Below are 22089 nucleotides of genomic sequence, written 5' to 3' on the forward strand. Positions count from 1 at the left end.
TATCCTTAAGTTTTTTATAACTCGTACTGGAGATTTTCTTCATTTTATATCATCTGCATACCTTCCATGCACGCCACTGTGTGGCAGTCATCTTGGACCGATTTTCATCTAACATAGCTTAGTCCCGTTAACATTCCCGACAAAATCCAAATCGGATCATCCGTTTGGAAAACACGATGCCACACACACACAGACGTCTAACATATAACACCCCGTCGCGTCGTTTTTGCGTCAGGTTTAAAAAGGATATTAAGACGGACGTTTTACAATTCACCCGACTAGGCATTCCATCTGCAACATAGATACATTCGGATTGATACTAAGATACAATTTTCTCAGTATTTGCGCAGTGCTTCAACTCGGCGAGACGCGTGTGTTTATGTACTCAGTTTATTTTTATAGTATTTTTTTACGTAAATTAAATTTAAATTTAACTTATACTTTTTTGCGTATCGTAATTTTTACTTGTTTAATTAATCTTTATTTGATAGTGTTTTATAATTGGGATCTGCAAACAGTTGCGTGTAAGTACTTAATAATATTCTTCTTCTTTACGATCTGGCAATTTAGGAATTTATTCTTCTTCTAGTACTTTACCACTATTGGAGGCTGGCAGTTATCACGTCATATGATTTCCGGTCGCCAAAAGTTGGGCTACATTGGCTATCCCAGTCCATTCTCGGATGTTCCTGAGCGTATTTATTCTAGGAATCTTTAGGTCATTATGCCCATCATGATGGTTTAAGGTACGGTCATGTCTGAGAACATGCCCCAGATAACTTACTTTTCTGCATTTGATGGTCAAAATTAGGAATTTATAATTTCTGGAATTTCTCTGGATGGTCTGGTGGTTCGATGGCTTCGGTCGCTACCCTACCGACATAAACTTGCCGTCAATGGATTTATGGGTTTGTACGGTTTGTACAAATGACGTGTGTCCAGGTTAACCCACATCCATCTCAAATTTGAATTCAAATATTCCTTATTCAAACCTTCATCTACGTCTCTAGTTGAGGGTTCAGGCACTTAAGAAGCGTTTATACATATATATGTTTACATTATTGTGAGGCGATGGTGATAACTACATTCGTAACTTATAAATACAGGAGAGTTTCATCGTAGATGGATAATCATTAATCATAGGTGAGAAAACAGTCAAAAATGTTATCGCTGATTCTTTAGCGGATCTCGTAGTGTCATATTTATTCACATAGCTGATCCGAGTTCTCTCCGTTGACCGCTGACTGGTTCTGAGAATGCTCCTCAGGTCCTTCTCATAGCTAAGATCACTTTTTTGTGATAAGGCCGCCTTTGCACCAAAGCACTAAGTACTGTAAAGTTTTTCTATTCTATTCTATCCTAAATCGAATCTCTAAATATTCACTGGTCCCACAATCTGTTTGAAGAATGGTATTAAATCAAAATTAGTTTAATACCATAAACGTCTTAACATATTAGTTATCACAGATTCAATTAAAAACCAGTTTTATTAAATCGATTTATAGGCCAGGTTGTTTCAAAACATTGGTTATCGTAACATTTTAAATGACTAATATTATTTAAAATACACTTCGCTATAGACAGGAGAAAAACATTTTGTCCCCCGATAATTTTACACGTATATTATTTGGATATTGTTTTCGCCCATGGCAATATTTATTAATTAATAAGTATGTAGTTATATTTATTTTTTTATTTCCCATTTTTCCCCCATGCCCATGCCAGAGTCGAGAAAAGGTGTGTGAGAAGTTAAACATTTGGTCCCTTCCCCGTGGAGATAATGTCTCCTGCTCGTGGCTTCACGGCATCCAACCACTTAATGATAGCGTCACATACAGGACCACCGCCATCGCTTAAAGCAGTATTATTTTAATATTGTTGACGTTTTTTATCAGAATTATTAGGTGTCATCCTTATTTTAGGTTCGTCAAGCTATGTTTTACATGATGGTTTTAATTTCTTTCAAAAACAAAGAGTAGGCAGGTTTGAAGCATTTGTCACCTACCCCCTACCCCTAATTACTTTCTACGCGGCTTCGTACCCGAACACTAAAGCTTTGTCGGTAAGGTGGTAACTAGCAATGACCGGTGCCTCCCACCAGACCAGACCGGAGAAATTCCAGAAATTATAAATTCCAAATTGTGACCATCGTGAAAAGTTAGTGAACCCGGGACCTCTCACGTAAAACGACCACAGGTGCGCGGCGCGAACACAAAACACCTATGTGTAGATACAATGTGTTTTGATACTTTTAATAAAGATGATTGTTTATTCAAAGCTTTTTTGCCGTCTTAGCAAAAAACGATCAAAACTCACATAAACTTGTTTTCAAATGGTCAATCACCTCATTGTATGCTTGCTAAACAATGCTTTTTTTTGGGGGACATCTTTATAAAAGATAGCCGATTCATTAAGAGAGCTATTGGGTTATGAGGTTGTACCCACTAGAAGCCTCGGATCTAGGGGTACCCGCCCCGGGTGGTAGTTTCAGAGGGCGCAAAAATCATACTACTAATTCTAGAATAAATAATAAAAGATTGGAGGGTTTTCCCATAATCACCACGAAAGGCAAGTTGGTGATCGCAGTATATGGTAGTAGTAGCACAGAAGATGCTGCTACCCGGTTTCAGTTTTTCAAATTCAAATTCAAATTCAAAATTTCTTTATTCATGTAGGCCTATCACAGGCACTTATGAAGCACATATTTGTTTACATAATTGTAACGGGATGGTGATGATGATGGTTTTATTACTGTAGTCGCGTCATGTATCACCCGCGGGAAGGGGAAGGGTGGTGGCAACTGTTTTCTGATCAGCCGTCACCACACCGTTTCTGCTGTACGCTTAGTAATTTTGCATGCTTGCAATCGTCGAGTCATTTTTGAGTATATAAACACTGTAACGTCAAAGCAAAATGGACCTTTATTTCACAGCTTTAGAGTCGCAAATTCTGTAAACCTATTTTTATTTTTCACAGAGCACTTGCTGTTGAAGTGTCGATTAATTTGAGCTGTAAAACTAGGTTAACAAACTCTATTTAACTCCGACTTCATATTCATCGATAGTCGAAACCTACCTACGGTTAGTTACTCGGGGCTGGTCATATTAAGATGTAATGTCAGACATTCTCGCATTCATCAATTTCGCGATAGTATGATGACATCTCGATTGATCAACAACAAATAACAATAACTATAAAAGATTATTATCCTATTAAACCGCAAACTAACAGTTAATCGATATTACTAAAAACTCTGGCGTAAAAATTTTTGCAACGCTTACAAAATTTGCAAATTTATATCCCGTGATTGATTGCACCAAGAGATTGATTTTTTTAAATCAATATTTCGGTGCCTCACATTAAAAACTACCGAAATGATTGTAATACCCGCTGGTAGTACCGAATCAAAAGCAGTAAATAAATATTTTCTACATAATTTTTTTGTCAGTGCCAAGTAAAATGTAAAAAATACTAAGTAGGAATCATGTTATATTTACCTTGTGATAGTTTTATCGAACGGTAAAAAAAAACTACACAAAGTAGATATATAGAATTTCTTATGTTTTATTTAACACCGAATGAAAAATGATGTAGAAAATATTTATTTTCTGGTTTTTAGTCAGGTATTAGGTAGATGCTTAATTTATTTTAAAGTAGATTTAATATTTGTAAAAAAAAATGTTTACGCGTTTTAGTGGGTCGCTTTGTAATTACAACTAACTTAGATAATTAAGTTAAAATAGCGAATTTATATTACCTTAAGACCTATTGCTTTGATTTGATGCAGATTTTTTTGTTTGTTTATTGTTAAGGAGTTCTTCTGGTAGGTACTTCACCATCAGCTCCTTTATTGTTATGGGCATGCTTCCCAACCATATAAAAACGTTGTAGTATGACAGCCGATTGGCGCAGTTTGCAGCAACCCTGCGTCCAGGGCCGTTGGTTCGATTCCCACAACTGGAAAATGTTTGTGTGATGAGCATGAATGTTTGTCAGTGCTGGGTGTTTATATGTATATTCTAAGTATTTATGTATATTATTCATAAAAATATTCATCAGTTGTCTTAGTACCCATAACACAAGCTACGCTTACTTTGGGGCTAGATGGCGGTGTGTGTATTGTCGTAGTATATATATTTATTTTTATTATTTTATTATATTTAGTTTAATTTAGTTCGATTGCTATCCATAGCCTTCATTATCAGTTTGATGCTACTTAACTATTATTCATTGTAAAGTCAACATCTGCTGAAGAGAAATGTGCGTAGAACCCTCTATATACCCATATTGCCGAAGATCTGTTTGGTGTGGAGTATAAGGATTGAAGAAATTATTAATAACACCATACAGATTCTCCTGCTTTTCGCGGAGTATAGCAAATTAGGCATAATTTTCATGATATATCATGGATTTCCGCAAAGTAACGCCTGCTTCTATCCAATATGATATTTGCCACTAGCTGGCGTATAAGTCAAGAAGCGTGGAGTATATGACATATACTTAGACCAATCCAAATTATTATTTTTAAACAGCGGAAACTACACAGACGTCTGACGTAACCGTTACTTCCGTCAGAAAAAAATCTGAGCTGCTCCCTGGTCGCGCTTAAAGAAATTACTTAAAAAAATATTTAAAAAAAATCAATAAATAATGATAACAAATACGGGACGCATGGCAGATGTGAAACATCGAAATTGTTTTCTGTAAGTTATTGCAGTTCTTGATTAATGAAAAGATTCATTACAAATTTGTTCCACAAAATAAAAAAACATTACAACCAAATGGATAACCACTTTACCCACCTTACCACTTTTTGTAAGTCGGTTAATAATGACTGTTTTATTACAAAATTAATATTCATTTTTATTGTTACATACGAAATTCAAAATTTCAATCATATAGCGTGGCGATGCGTCGCCACGGCCTGTGTCGCCACGCCAAAAATCAGGTTTACCCTCCGCCTATAGATGATTCACATCAGAAAACAAACTTCATTACTGTTTGCTCTGTGGGTGTATATGTAGACCAGAGCTTCCAGAACGGCTTATTTAGCTTCTCAGTAAGTTTTGTTTTGTTTGTTTTTAAAATATCTTTTTTAATTAAATAATTGTATTACAGTTCATATCCTGGTGACTAGCCTAGGTTGAACAAATCAATAATATACTACTTACAGTTTAGCAGGTTACAACACCTTTTTAAAACTTTACAGCATATAAACTAAACATTTTTAACAACTTATTGAGCCACATAACAGATGATAATAACTTGTTTTACGTAGAACTTAGTACAGACGTACGTTTATATAAAAATTAAATGCAGTTCTCAGTAAGTATTTGCATAATAGTGTTGCTGCTTACGCGAATCCTGCTCATCAAAGAAGCAGCTCTCTTCATCATAAAGGCCCTGAGTATTCAGAGAGTCCTTCGTGATCGAACGTGTGAAGAATTCTTTAGATTTGCCGAACCATCATTTTACACCGTTTGATTTGTCTCGCGTTCTTGAACGCAAGCATGAAATATTGGGAAACATACATCACTTTATACAGCAACGGAAGGTTACGTTACTTTATACAGCGTTGTCACCATGTAAGTTTTGTTTATGGTATTGTTTTGATTCAATGAATTCGTAAAATATTAAAGCATTTTAACCTTTTAAACAGAATTCACCTAAAACGGTTATTTTTATTGCATTCTAATGATTGCTAGTGGAGATCACGGGTTCAATCCCCTGGCATCGATTTGATAATTTCACAAACGTTACCTGCACAAACAAGTTCTTTGGACATATTGCTGGGAATAAACAATTCATGGAACGATTTCTTGTTACGTGGTCGTTCATCCACGCGTTGGACAGACGTAATAAAAGCTGCAACACAAACCTCCATAGTCCAATATTCCCGAAACGCGGAAGACCGTAACAAGGACGCGGAGGCTGCTGTAGCAAAAAAAAATGTATCATCGTCAATCACGACCACTCTGTTAAGAGTGAACGACTAAGGAGGATATACCCCTAACAGTTTAGCCCTCTACCATCTTAGACAGCATCACATTTCCCAGCAGGAGAAATTGCAGTCAAAGCTTAACTTGAAATAAAAATGGATGACGAATTTCATACCGTATCACTTAAATACATCTTACATACTCAAGTGAATGCACTTTGAACTACTTTAATTGAATATTTTAGTGCTTTACAGCCTATTACCTTAACCAGTTCGGAACCTTACCCGTTTGACATCCTTACTAGGGTTGCCAGATGGCCGGGAAAGCTGGTATAGATAACTCTTAACTTTCTATACACATTTAGATGCCCGTCAAGCTGAAACGCCACTGTTGAACGCTGGAGGCTAAATTGACTTGAATGATGTCGGTGATGTCGGTATAAATTTCCTATTTTCATCAATGCATCAGTGCTGCCATCTATGGAAAACCGTAAGCCATATTAAAGGAAAAATTTAAAACAAGCTTTATTTGATTTAGAAACTCTTCGTTCTCTATTATATTTCCTTAGTCGTCTCGCACTACACTTGCGGGAAGACAAATGGTGGTCACAACCTGATTCTGATCTACCTTTACCACACGACACAATTCCATTCCATATAACCCAAAAAAAGTCCAGGGGCTTCTTCTATGAGTTAAAGCAGTGTTATTTTAATATTGTTGAAAGTTATGTTTTAGAATTTAAAAAAAAACTGTCTTTATAAAAGGATGCGTGGCAACCCTAATCCTTATACCATAAAAGTTACCTACTTTAGAGCACCGAGGTTCAACAGACATAAAGTGGAGCATTCGATCAGATATTAGCGATCGTACACCATTTACTTATTCTAAGCAGGTTTTCGGTACAATTGCATAAAAGGTTTGATTTGATACGCGATATGCTTTAAGTGGTAGTTTTCTCTTAACGCACAACAAAAATTAAATGGTTTGCGTAAGGCGGAGTTAATGCTAAAGCCTTTTCCAACCTTTGGACGTATGAGAAAAACGAGTGTGGGTGTGGCAAAAACAAAACTCAAGAGACAACCATCAAGGCAAGAGTGAATAGACATTTTCTGACAAGAGAGTCCAGACACCAGCAGTTGATAAATATACAAATATCCTACCTACCTTTAATAAATAAATCTGCCTCAATAAATATTCACTAAACACACTTAGTGTTATACATAAATATGTTATGCAAATCAATCTCTTCATTACCATAGAAGTATAATAAAAATCCATTTAGAGGACATGACCTATATGCTTTATTTGGTACATAAGCTGTATTACAGCTGGTTTAATAACATTTGCGCCTGGTAGACTTCGCCCATGACTCGTTACCACAAAAATGTGGCGCCAAGGAATATCTCGTAGAAACCATGTAAGGGTTCTGGTTTAATATAACTGCTGTACCCCTAACAGGTTAGCTCGCTCTAATCCACCTGTGTGGCTCGCAACGGCAGGAGACAAAAAATCCTCCGGCAGGAGACAATATATCCACTCACAGGGGACAAAATTTACTTTTCCACTAATTAAAAAGTAAAATAAAGCACCAGGTGAGATATATTTTTTAGTTATTAATACCCCATAACACTCATGCAACCTGTTTGAGAAGATATACATTTTGTCCTTGTTTGAAAGTTATGATTTTACTATTATAATTCTTGTCCGCTAAGGCTTTTACATTTTTCACATAATTAGGTACGGTTAATAACTAACCATCTTGTGAGTTTTTAAACAAATATTTATGTGATAAAAGTGTATACCAAGATAAACGCCTCAATAAAACCAGTTATGTGCAGTTTTATACAATAGTTAATCTACATTCATATTTGAATAATTAAAACACAGTAAATAATAAATTAATATAGTGATCTCATAACCCTAAAACCCAGAAAACAGCATACTATCCAATAGCCTGATTAAAAATGTACCTTACTTACTGTCTATTTATTTTTCCTTCGCAAGATTATTTTGTAACGAAAACTATAGTATAACGTAGTTCAGTCAAATTTTAAAGATATGATTAGGAAAATTATTAATTGAATACAAATTAGCAAATTAAATCTTTGAGATATCTTTCAATAACTCTTTCTGACAGCCGATTGGTGCAGTGGGCAATGATCCTGCGCTGAGTCCAAGGCCGTGGGTTCGATTCCCACAACTGTAAAATTTTTGTGTGATGGACATGGGTCAGGACATTAACACCTTCCCATTGTGGAGGGAGACCTGTGCCCTGTAGTGGGCCTTCTAATCGGCTGATATAATGATAATAATGTTGAGTCGACAGTTATAGTTCCGATCGTCGTTTCAGTCAATGGTCTTCTAGCGAAAATTTCGACCAACATCTTAATATAAGAAGCTTTCGCTTGGTTGTTGGATCAAGGGTCGGATACGGAAGGCAGTAGTCCTTGAAACGGCGCGTATTGTGAGGAGGTTCCTCACTCTGGAGTCCTGACCGCCGGATTCTTGGGCATTCAAAAGCCCCAAAAGCGGAGGGTGTTTGTTTTTTTTTTCTTATAAATTTTTAATAGTGTTTTTTGTTTTTGTAAGCATTGTTAAGAATTAAAAAAAAATGAAAATCAATAAATGATAGAATATAATGGATATGAATGTTTTTTAGTGTCTGGATGATTATCTGCTTTAAGTTTTTCTGCGAATTATATTCATACAAAAATATTAACCAGCTATCTTAGTACCCATAAAACAAGCTACGCTTACCTCGGGGCTGGATGGCGATATTTGCACTGTCGTACTATATTTATTTACAAGTTCAGGTTATTTAACACGTTAGCTTATAGAATCCTATTGTTTATTGTTATATATTAAGGGTTCAATTATCGCATAGTAATTTCGTATTAACAACAAATAGAAATAATATGAGGAAGAGTACCTCGGTACTTAAGTCTTCCTACTTTCATTTATCTTCTATATATATAAAAGGCAAAGGTGACTGACTGATCTATCAACACACAACTCTAACCACTTGACGGATCGGGCTGACATTTTGCACACAGAAAGTTATTACAACGTAGGCATCCGCTAAGAAAGCAATTTTTGAAAATTCCAACCCTAAAGGGGTTTAAATGGGGGATGAAAGTTTGTATAAAATTCTTAATTAATCAATTTAATTTATCAACTTTGATTTTGGGTTTTCGATTAAAGAAAAAGAAAATGTGTTTCACAAATTTAAAAAATTCCAACTCAAATGGCATCAAATAGGGGATGAAAATTTATATGAAGGTCGCTGATTTTTTTAGTAATTTACGTTCATATTTTTCTATTGCTGCTAGCAAGACATTTTTTAAACCATGAAATTTACCGTATCAAAAATTGAACTTAACGTAAGCGAAGCCGCGGGCAAAAGCTATTCCAATATAAAAGCCTTCGCTACTTATACAAAACCATATTATATTATTTATTCTAAGATAAGTAATATAACATACTGCCACTCAATAATACGTGTTAAGGATTACCATTATCAGAATGTCTCAATAACACATGAGTATCTACAACTGGTATATTATATTAAAGACGTTTTACACCAGCAGTTGTATTTTTCAAAATTTCTGTTAGAAAATTCGGACATTAAGACAAGTGCTTTGAAACCGCTTCAAACCAGAAAAATTAAAAAACCATTTCTAGTTCGATTTTACTGGATTAAGAGAATTTAACCGGTTTATGGATTTCAAAATTTGGTTGCTTTCGTAATATTCTGTGCCCACTGTGATTTTATGGAAGAAAAAATAAATAGGCATCAAAAACCATAGATTAAATAAGGGGCAGAACTGGGAGAGTAAAAATTTCAAGTAGAGTTATTTAGAACCTAATTTACTGAACTTGCACAAAAACACAAAGACTACGTGGTTTCTGGTCTAAAGATAACATCACTTCAGACGATTGACGTCCAGTACTGGACAAAGCTATTTTGTAGGGAGTTCCAAAATTCACGGGCTTGGGTCGCCAGTTTCCAGCGGTTCCCGACGACTCGTTTGATGTCGTCTCTGTACCGGGTTGGGGGCCGACCTACATTGCGTTTACCAGTGCGTGGTCACCATTCAGCACCTTGGGACCAAGAGCTATGTGCTCCACCCATCGCCACTTAAGCTGCTCGACTCGTTGATCTTTGTCAGTAACTCTAGTTCTTCTATGGATCTCCTAGTTTCTGATAACGATCACAGTAAGAGAGATCGCAATAAGTCTAATGATATGCCCACAATAAGCTTAACCAGGGCCACATAATTAGGGATTATTTATATTCCTCTACAAGTTAGCCCTTGTCTGATGATTTCTCATCTCACCTGATGTTAAGTGATTATCCAGTCTAAGATGGTAAAGGGCTGACCTGTTTTGGGTAGGTATGGCACCCCAATCTATTTCTAGGAACCCTGAATCGCTTAGCGGCACGCCTTTGTAAGTGTGGTGGTAACTAGCCACGGCTAAAGCCTTTCACCAAATTCCCGAATAGCCCCCACCGGAGATCGAACCCGGGGCATCTACATATAAAATCACAACGCGCACCACTGCGCCAAAGTGGTCGTCCAAAAATAATGGTAACAAGAAACACGCGGACGTAGTGTTTAATATAAATATATAATTACATCAATATTTGTCATTGTAGATATCAACGCCACGTAACAATGCTCTCGCGGTAACCGCATAACTACGCAGCAAGACCGACAAAACAGCAAAATGGTCCAAAGAATAATTTCAGTGCAGTCCACTCAAATCAAAAAGGACGATGCATTGGCGAATTTAATCGGACACTTCGGCAGATGGCAGTTCCTGGTGATAGCAACAGTGTCGCTAGTGAAGCTGTCTTCAGGTTGGGTGCAAATGGCGATCATATTCCTGACCCCGAACCTGGTGTACTGGTGCAAGGACTTCGGGGACAACTCTAGCAGAGTGGGCGAGAACATGACTTGCTACGCCGACTGCGCGGAGTACGGGTACGACAGCGCGCCGTTCGAGAACACCATCATCACGCAGTGGGGGCTGGTGTGCGAGCGCACTTGGATGGCGAGCTTCGCGCAGATGGTGTTGCAGCTGGGGGTCTTACTGGGCAGCGTCATGTTCGGGTTCCTCTCTGACAGGTAAGAGTTCTCTTTCTCAATGGGCCGTTCTACGCTTCTCTTGAAGTATTTTCATAATAATAACAATAATCCTTTATTGCCATACACTATTTTTAATACAAGATTTTTAACTAAATGTTTATCAATTTATTATTAACAATATGGCAAATGGCCGCAAATTCAGCTTTATGCTGTGCACTACAATGCTCAGCGCTGATTTTCAGTGTGCTCCAGTATCTGAGCAAACAACCGCGTCGCCCGTAGCGTTATTACTATAACTAGAGTTGATATTATAAATATTATAAATGTCAATGTAAGTTTGTTTATTACGCTTTCACGCAAAAACTACTTACCCGATCCTCATGAAACTTTGTACACATATTCTTGGAAGTTTTAGAAGTAATATAGGATATTTTTTATCCCGACATTAAGCTCGGTTCCTTTGGGAGAGAGGATGAGTGTTTGACGATTTTACACCATAACTCCAACAAATTATAACCGATTTAAATAATTATTTTTGTACTATAGAGGTGATAATATGTGTTTAATTTTGCCCAAACTGTGGTTGGAGAACGAGGACAGAACTCCTCAGCGGACAGCAGCAAACCCCTCATAGCGATACTGAATACTTTAATTTTTTTTTGAATCTAAAACTAAATTTAATGCCACATCAAAAACCAAAATCAAACGCAGACGAATTCGCGGGCAACAGCTATTCTTAAATAAAAAAATGAAATAAATTGTAAAAAAGAACGAATAAAACTAACACAAACAGTAAGTTTTTAACAGTATAAAGTAAACAAGTAAAATTGTAGAATAAAAAAATGTTCAAAAATAAACAAAACAACAATATATAACTGATTAAATTACTTACTATTTATCTATTTATTTCGAACAAAACTCATTTTGCATAGATAAATCGCTGCTTCAATTTGTAAGCTAAGGATTTCTTTAGCTTGTGAATTCGCTAAGAGTATTGTCACATGTGCGGAACGGAGGAGTAGGATCATTCCAGATCTTGATTTTGATTTGATTTATTTGGCCTTCCCCTTTGTTTCTGCTCGCTACTCCAGTCAATCCAGAAGCCTAACAGGCTGCCCAGGTTGGCGAAGACTTCCGGGAAAGTGAATGTGGATCTAAGCTAGACTTTGCTTTGTTTTGCTACGCCCGTGCACTCCAGTATCACATGCGTTGGTATTTCCTCCGATTCTATGGATGGACACAGAAGGCTTTGGTCCCACCTACTCGTACATCCTGTGTCCGAGCGGAGTAGTTTATTAGTAAAGCATTGATTTGAGTTTGGAAATGCGTCCTTAGTCTGTCGACGGTCAGTTGCGTTTGCCCAAAGAAATGATTTTATTATTAATAATTGAATTAACTTTCAATTAAATCCGTCAACTATTATTTTCAAATTGTTAGTGTGTTAGTGTTATGTGTAAAGCGTCGATAGCCCAGTGGTTAGGACTCCGGCTTCACTATCGGGGGGCCGAGTTCAAATCCCAGTAGGTACGCATCTCCAACTTTTATAAGTTACTAGTTGTCCCGGCGAACTTAGTACCGCCGATCATTTTTTTTTTTTAGAATGTTATATTTTAATACTTATTATCCTGTTCGGGTCTAAGAGGAATCCAAAATATCAATTATCATAAAAATTGGTCCAGCCGTTCTTGAGTTATAAATGGTGTAACTAACACAACTTTCTTTTTTATATATAGATGTGCGATTTAAGTAATTTAAATATCACTTGCTTCAACGGTGAAAGAAAACTACATGCCTGAGAGTTCTCTATAATGTTTGCAAAGGCGTATGAAGTCCACCAATCTGAACCAGCCAGCGTGGTGGACTACGGTCTAAGCCCTTTTCATTTAAAGTCATAGTCAAAGTCAAAAATATCTTTATTCAAGTAGGGCCCATAGGTGGCACTTGTTATCACCATCTCACAATGTCATTTAAAATTATTAGAAGAGCAACCTGGTTAGAGCAATAATTCACACCCAAGCTTTTTTATCGATTACGTAGTCCTTTATACTACAATAGGACTTTTCAAAAAGGTTGATGCGATGATATGTGTTTAGTTTTTGGATCAGACTTTTGACTGACTTTGACTTTTTATCTCGCTAACACAGAAAATCAACGCTGACTCAGTGGCGGGCTGAATCTAAATATCTTAATGTATTCAAAACATAAAAACAACATATTATATTTAGTTACCTATTCACGATCATGTTCTTCTGACAACACAATGTAACTTTATTGGTATGTAGACGATTAAAATCTAAATTGGGTTTTTCGGCGCAACAAATTTTTTGTTATTTTTTTTTTATTGTGTAGATAATCAATGTTATTGTTCAGACTCCTCAAAAAAACCTCAATTAACCTAGAAGACCTATAAACTATTCGGCTTTGTTTTTCTTTTAACCACCAAAAGGTACCTACCTCTACTGTAAACTGGTTTCAATTTTATTTATGTATGGAAGTTTGGCCGGAGCTTGGTGTGGTACCAACTGCCGAAGAAGACGTGCTGCGAAGCGATTTAGCGTTCCGTGGAAACTTACCCTCTCTCATCCTGTCTGGCAGGAGGCTATTAGGCCGTGGCTGGTTACCAACCTACCGACAAAGACGTGCCACGAAGCGATTTATCATTTGTTCCGGTACCTAGAAACTTAGAAAACTAAGAGGGGGCTTATAACCGGTTATATTAAATTAAAAAAAAATTAAAAATAGTTTATTCCGGTAGGAAACAAAATGATATCAATACATCGCTGAAATCTTCTTTTACGCGTAAGAGTACTTATAGTATAACTTCCCTGTGTCAGAATACTCCGCTTTTCCATCTTTATATATAAAAGGAAGTTGCCTGAGGGTTTCACACCCCCCTCATTGTTGGGTGACTAACCCCCCCTTATTGTGGGAGCAGACCCGTGCTTTGTAGTGGGCTGGTAATGGGTTGATGTGATGTTGATAGCCATTACCTGTAGACCTGTACCAAATTTATGAGACAATGATGATGGCATTTTTAAGACCCACTTAAACTTGTTATACCGTTTTGTACCCACTTGATAAGAAACCGCTATGTAAATACCCGTAGTTCTTACTAGTTAAACATGAGAAAATTATTTGCAAAAAGCGAGCCAAATGCTACTTAAAACTGACAGGCATAAAAATAGCACTTGAAGTAAGAAAAATAATCCAGATATCTGAAGAGAAATAAAACTAAAATGATAATACTGTATCAGCAGATTTTAAGATAAGATTATATAAGTCAGTGAGATGAAGGTGTGACCGCTCTGATACCCCCGAGGTGCAGGTACTTAACGCTTGACTGCGATCTCACCTGCACGGTTCGCACAGGCAGGAAATAATATTATCTTTATATAATAACTGCCATAGTTTTCACTGAAAGAAATCAGATACAGCCCTAACATCACATGCAAAATTAAATTCAAGTGATCCCTGTCACTTCATTGAGTTCGCGTCGCGTAGCGTAGGTACTATGCGCGTGTCGGTCTTCAATAAGGTTGTCATAGTGGACGGTCCTTCTCCCATAATTAGAAGGGGTTAAGGCAGTGGTCCACCCCGCTGGGCCAGTGCGGATTGGTGGACTCCACATAACTTTGATAATATTATGGATAACTTTCAGGTGTGCAGGTTTCCTCACGCTGTTTTCCTTCAAACAAGTGATGTTTTAATTACTTGAAACGCACATAACTTAGAAAAGTTAATGCGTGCTTGGGACTCGCCCCCCTTAAGTGGAGTCGAAGTCCTACCCACTAGGCTATCGCCGCTTAGTGCACCTATTATTTGGATATTATTTCCACACTTGCGCCAATGCTCGGAGAGTTGATAAGACTGTGGAAGAAGATACAAACTCGATGTCGTTACCGACGTCGAGTTAACAGGAAAGTACAAAATTTTACGTTTATGGCGTTAGCAATCCAACTAAAATCTAGTAGTAAAAGTTAGTAGTAGTACAAGTTAAGTAAAAGTTTTTGAGGAAGTTTAAATTTTTATTCCACTACTAATTAGCCCTTGACTTTAATATTACCGGGTTGTAAGTGATGATCCAGTCTAAGATGGTAGCGGGCTATCCTGTTAGGGTGTATAGCAGTATATATATATCGCTTCATAAGTGCCTGTGATAGGTTTACATGAATAAAGAAATTATTAATTTGAATTTGAATTTATAGGGCGAACCGGAACGCTAAATCTAAGCTGTCTTTGTCGTCGTAGGTCTTTGTCTTCCACCAGACAAACTTGTTCACGCAAAAGTTATAGTTACTTGAGCATATTTTTCAGAAAGCACAACGAGTCATTCACTGTTAAAGCTGTAACACTGTGGAACTCGCTCCCCTGGGAAATACGTCATTCCGAAACCATTCACCTGTTTAAACATCGCTTAAAGAATTATTACTTATCTATGTAATTGAGTAGTATGTAAGTTTATAATAGCATAAATATATATCACATATATCTATCATAGTATATATAAATTTATGTTGGTATTTGTGTAGTTAATATGTAAATGTAGTATGTATGTTCATGTAAGTTTATATTACATTTCTTTTTTTTTGTTTTTTTTGTAACTTACTTTATGCACCATCCATTTTCCACTCTTTTATCGGCTTCGTACGCTCAGGTTGCCTTTAAAAGATCACTTTTAGTGATAAGGCCGCCTTTGCACCCTAGCACTAAGTACTATTACTGTTTTCCTTGTATTTTCCTTTTTTTGTTGTGTTGCAATAAAGTTTTTCTATTCTATTCTATTCTATTCTTGTAGTCGGATTTATAATTACTGAATTTTCACTGGTCTGGCCTGGTGCCGGCTTCGGCTGTGGCTAGTTATCACTCTACCGACAAAGACGTGCCGCTAAGCGATTTAGCGTTCCGATATGATGTTGCGTAGAAACTGATACTGATACGTTAACCTAACCTAACCTAACAGTTAGGTCTGTTGCCATCTTTACTTAGCAGCAGGTGAGATTGCAGTCAAGGGCTAACATAAAAAAATTACTCCTAGATAGTGAATAATCGATAAATAGTAATTAATTTATAGCAAGTGGCGAACGTTTATCAGTTATGCGTCTTTATAGTCGATGATTGAGTATTTCCGTTGAGGGTTATTAACATCTCACTGTTGTAAATAAACTTGACATTACGATAAAACATCAAGATGATTTACGTAACAAAACAGAAATAAGCGTATACACGCTAGATAGCGAGTTTATCTTAAGAGGGTTTAATCTATTGATAAAAAAGCGTAGATTAATTTTGACATATAACACACGGTTTGAGGTAGGCCGGCACGAGTCATAATAAAACTGAAAATAGTAGATTTTTTTATAGTAGTAGTTCACGGAGTAAGCAAATGGCCGGGCTGATGGATGGAAAACAGGACAACGGTACGCCGGCGTTCAAGACTTTGGAGTCTACTGACTACAAGGTCGTTGCTAATGAGTCTCCTAGCACGACGATCCACCGAATCCAAAGCATGGAGCTGGCACTTGGCAGAGCCATCCCATAAATGGTTGCAGTACTCCATGCTAGACCAAATATGAGTTAGAAGACAACTGGTGGTGACAACCGTATTCTGCTCTGCCGCCGCCACACGGCTTATATAATATTAGCAAGTGTATATAAATTAAAAAAATTTACTCAAAATACATTGGTCATTACCAAGTAGGAATTCCTGGCAAAATGTTCCTTTAATCATCAGCTAAAAACCAATTTTATCGCTTCTTCACTGACCCGTTATTATCTTATTATCAAGGACTATCTTGTAGTGGAATAAAGAAAGAAGTCATAAAAGATATATACTTACTTTTTTTTTTCAAAGTAACCACAAACTTTATTTTTATTTTTTTCCCACTACAAGTAATCATAATTATTTACTTACTAATGAACCGACGAAAAATATATTTTTCTAGGGAAATAATAATTACAAACTAAAATTAATATTTACAATAAATATAAGCAGTCAAACTGTTCTCTTATGGGCATGGTACCCAAAATGCTGGCGCTATTGCCCCTTTGAATTGCTAGACTTAGCCGTTGGGCTAAATAAGCGTCAGCTCTTGGGTCACCAGACGTAAGGATCAATTTTTGGGACACGATGTTAATAAAATTTTTCGTGTCCGAAGACCATGAGCCCATTCTCAAACGCAAGCGCCGCAAAAACGTAGTTGTACTTACTAATATACTTACTTAACTATTTTTAATTATAATTCTTAATGAGACATGGCAGTGAAAGCCATGGCATTCTGCTTGGAACCTTGAACAAACAAACTGACATGAATGCACTAGCTAAGTACGTGACTGCATGAGGTCTCTATGAGGTTAAATTAATTATTTGAATAACTTCCTACCTTTGTAATGAAAATAAAATGGGTAACTCGACGTCGGTAACGACATCGAGTTTGTATCTTCTTCCACAGTCTTATCAACTCTCCGAGCATTGGCGCAAGTGTGGAAATAATATCCAAATAATAGGTGCACTAAGCGGCGATAGCCTAGTGGGTAGGACTTCGACTCCACTTAAGGGGGGCGAGTCCCAAGCACGCATTAACTTTTCTAAGTTATGTGCGTTTCAAGTAATTAAAACATCACTTGTTTGAAGGAAAACAGCGTGAGGAAACCTGCACACCTGAAAGTTATCCATAATATTATCAAAGTTATGTGGAGTCCACCAATCCGCACTGGCCCAGCGGGGTGGACCACTGCCTTAACCCCTTCTAATTATGGGAGAAGGACCGTCCACTATGACAACCTTATTGAAGACCGACACGCGCATAGTACCTACGCTACGCGACGCGAACTCAATGAAGTGACAGGGATCACTTGAATTTAATTTTGCATGTGATGTTAGGGCTGTATCTGATTTCTTTCAGTGAAAACTATGGCAGTTATTATATAAAGATAATATTATTTCCTGCCTGTGCGAACCGTGCAGGTGAGATCGCAGTCAAGCGTTAAGTACCTGCACCTCGGGGGTATCAGAGCGGTCACACCTTCATCTCACTGACTTATATAATCTTATCTTAAAATCTGCTGATACAGTATTATCATTTTAGTTTTATTTCTCTTCAGATATCTGGATTATTTTTCTTACTTCAAGTGCTATTTTTATGCCTGTCAGTTTTAAGTAGCATTTGGCTCGCTTTTTGCAAATAATTTTCTCATGTTTAACTAGTAAGAACTACGGGTATTTACATAGCGGTTTCTTATCAAGTGGGTACAAAACGGTATAACAAGTTTAAGTGGGTCTTAAAAATGCCATCATCATTGTCTCATAAATTTGGTACAGGTCTACAGGTAATGGCTATCAACATCACATCAACCCATTACCAGCCCACTACAAAGCACGGGTCTGCTCCCACAATAAGGGGGGGTTAGTCACCCAACAATGAGGGGGGTGTGAAACCCTCAGGCAACTTCCTTTTAGTTTGGGTATACCCCCATTAGAGGGGGAAGTCCCTCATAACCTCCGTCCTGCCCAAGGGTCGGAGGTAGCAATAAAGTTTTTCTACCACGCCAAAAAAAAAGCCTAAAACAGTCCTAGGCTGGACCTCGTACGACACCCGACGACATCATCAAATGTCTCTTCACATGTTCATAAAGCTCCCGAAATGTTTTTACTTTAAGTGTTTACGTCACGATTTAAAATTTCCCAAACTCAAAGAATTAAGAACGTACAGAATCCTCATTAAGAAATTACTGCATGCAGTGTCCAAAACAGAAAAGGCGTCACGAGCACGTCTCAGTTCACACCCGCGGAATGTTGCAAGCCCTCAAACTTTTTCCATTAACCTAATTTTATGGTGGAGTGGTTTTGTTGCTTCAATATTAGTCGTGTACACGGATTCTTTATGTTCTTGATTCTGTGTCCAAAAAATTTAAAAAACAGTTTTCTTCGAATGAGATTTATCAAAATAACAAAGTGTTGTTCTGTAAGCTTAGCTGAAAATGGCTTTCCTTGAATCATTTTCCTAAAGTTAGGAACTGGTGGATGGTGGTCGGTTTGATACGGATAACCTGATATTAAGTCCTGTATGTTCAACTCAATAGATTCAAGGTCTCCACTAAAACAGTAACAAGGTTTTGATCTACTTTCAACCTACAAGTAACCGTTTTGCTTTGGACACTTTGGCACAGGGTCCATGTTGCTCAAAATGGGCATAATTGATGACCTTACATGTAGGACCTGCAACGAGGACGTCGAGTCCATGGAGCATTTGCTTTGTGAATGCGACGGATTGGCTAGAAAGCGGTTGGACCTCTTGGGAGTGGCCTATCCACAACCAGAGGATTACTGTGCCTCCAACCTAAAATCTTCAATCAAACTCTTAGAGTGGATATTCGAATCTATTTAGAGTGAGGGGGATTCAAGGACGGGGCGAGCACAAAAGATCCTTGAGGGTCGAAGTGAATCCGATGAAGCGGGCCTCATTACAAGATAGATAGATACAACCGTTTTGCTAGTCCTAAGCAAACCTAGAATTATAAAGACGTCTTAGCTAGGTTACTATATTAATAGTAAACCTTGTTACTGTTTTAGTGGAGACCTTGAATCTATTGAGTTGAACATACAGGACTTAATATCAGGTTATCCGTATCAAACCGACCACCATCCACCAGTTCCTAACTTTAGGAAAATGATTCAAGGAAAGCCATTTTCAGCTAAGCTTACAGAACAACACTTTGTTATTTTGATAAATCTCATTCGAAGAAAACTGTTTTTTAAATTTTTTGGACACAGAATCAAGAACATAAAGAATCCGTGTACACGACTAATATTGAAGCAACAAAACCACTCCACCATAAAATTAGGTTAATGGAAAAAGTTTGAGGGCTTGCAACATTCCGCGGGTGTGAACTGAGACGTGCTCGTGACGCCTTTTCTGTTTTGGACACTGCATGCAGTAATTTCTTAATGAGGATTCTGTACGTTCTTAATTCTTTGAGTTTGGGAAATTTTAAATCGTGACGTAAACACTTAAAGTAAAAACATTTCGGGAGCTTTATGAACATGTGAAGAGACATTTGATGATGTCGTCGGGTGTCGTACGAGGTCCAGCCTAGGACTGTTTTAGGCTTTTTTTTTGGCGTGGTAGAAAAACTTTATTGCTACCTCCGACCCTTGGGCAGGACGGAGGTTATGAGGGACTTCCCCCTCTAATGGGGGTATACCCAAACTAAAAAACCACTACAGCATGTTCCTCTTGTTGAACGTCCGGAGAGCCAGTTGTATACCTCTCGGACGAGACTGTTTTAGGCTACTGATCAAAAAGTTTCCAGTGGAAAAAATAGCACTACTATTGAACTGGTAATTGAGTTTAACCTAAGTAAATATTAAATTTAGTTTTTAAATAGTTTATTTTAGGTTATAGTTATGTATTAATAAAAATTATATTTTATTTAATAAATACAATACATTGTTTAACCTAATGTATATATTTATCTTTTAACCAGGTACCAGCCATCCTGACTTCCGTGTGGCTGCTGAAACATATCGGACGTAAGGCCGCGTGCGCCACTTTCCTAGCACTGGGCGGTCTCTGCGTCCTCACCCTAGGAGTCATTCCCGACACATTCTGGATGACTCTCACCCTGGGATGCATTGGAGTCAGCTGCGTTTCCATAGTGTGCACTTGTATCTACATTTATACCTCAGAGTTGTTTCCCACTGTTGTGAGGAATATGGGTATGGGAGCATGTTCGACGAGCATGCGCGTTGGGTCCATGATAGCGCCGTTCGTGTCTGATTTGTCCAAGACGGTGCCGTGGATGCCAACAGTCATCTTCGGTCTTGCGCCGCTCGTTGGTGCGTTAGTCTGTCTTTTACTTCCAGAGACTAAGGGGACAGCTTTGCCTGATAGTATTAAGGATGTTAAAGATAGTGCTTAAATTTAACATTTTAATGGTAGCAGCATTAAGATACCATCATATCAATACATTACCGCCGTCGGCCGATTGGCGCAGTTTGCAACAACCCTGCTTTCTGAGTCCAAGGCCGTGGGTTCGATTCCCACAACTGGAAAATGTTTGTGTGTTGAGCATGAATGTTTTTCTGTGTCTGGGTGTTTATATGTATATTCTAAATATTTATGTATATTATTCATAAAAATATTCATCAGTCATCTTAGTAACCATAACACGAGCTATGCTTACTTTGGGGCTTGATGGCGATGTGTGTATTGTCGTAGTATATTTATTTTTATTATTAATTTTTTACCGGCCCACTACAGGGCACGGGTCCCACAATGAGAAGGGGTTAAGTAGTCCACAGCGCTGGCCTATTGCGGATTTGTGGACTTCACACACTAATTGGGCTATCACCGCTCCTTAAGTTACATAAGAAATATATACCTACAAATTATAACCGAATGACTTTAGATATTAAGATAATTGTAAATGAAAATGTTACAGTAATGTGATTTTTAACAGACTTAAATAAAAGGAGGTTTTATGTTCGAATGTAAGTAATCCTTTAAGTTACTTCATAGAGTAACTGTTAATTACGGAACGTTCTCGATGATTATTTTGGAAGGGTTTGTCTTAAAATCTGGATTTGATGCTATTTATAAGATCATCCTGCAGGGCAAGCACCGGTAGGAGCCATAAATATATCCTGTATATCTCCTGATCATGGAGTTGGAGTTGAGTTGGAGTCTCCTGATCGTTTAATAAATTATTATCATCTTCTGATAATAATTAATTTATTAATCGATTATTATTACACATATATTACTCATCTGAATATTATTTCCACTTGCGAACCAATGCTCTGAGATTTGATAAAGCTGTGTGAGAAGATACAATTTTATATTTCCCCGCGGAGATAATTTTCTCCTGCCCATGCTAGCTGTTCTGTTGAAATAGAGCAAGAGATCAGAGCAATATACAGTGTGAGTGTTGACATCTGTTAAAACAAATACAGTTTACAAATGATCCAGCTTTATTATTATAGCAACACCATTGTTACCACTGACTTTGTTTATTTGAGTGCATACATACATGAAGTCGATAATTTATGACACTTTTGATAT

At 37.4% G+C, this 22089-nt stretch overlaps 1 protein-coding gene across 1 annotated transcript; it reads left to right on the forward strand.

The window, feature by feature from the left end:
* The first annotated feature begins 358 nt into the window (after window positions 1-358).
* On the forward strand, window positions 359-21053 carry LOC120633987 (solute carrier family 22 member 6-like). Its single transcript, XM_039904425.1, has 4 exons — window positions 359-524; window positions 10597-11068; window positions 19599-19743; window positions 20513-21053. The coding sequence occupies exons 2-4, from the start codon at window positions 10668-10670 to the stop codon at window positions 20945-20947; spliced, it is 981 nt and encodes a 326-aa protein (XP_039760359.1). The 5' UTR covers window positions 359-524; window positions 10597-10667; the 3' UTR covers window positions 20948-21053.
* Window positions 21054-22089: the final 1036 nt, after the last annotated feature.

Source organism: Pararge aegeria, chromosome 22, assembly GCF_905163445.1.
Source record: "Pararge aegeria chromosome 22, ilParAegt1.1, whole genome shotgun sequence".
NCBI classification, from domain to species: Eukaryota; Metazoa; Arthropoda; class Insecta; order Lepidoptera; family Nymphalidae; genus Pararge; species Pararge aegeria.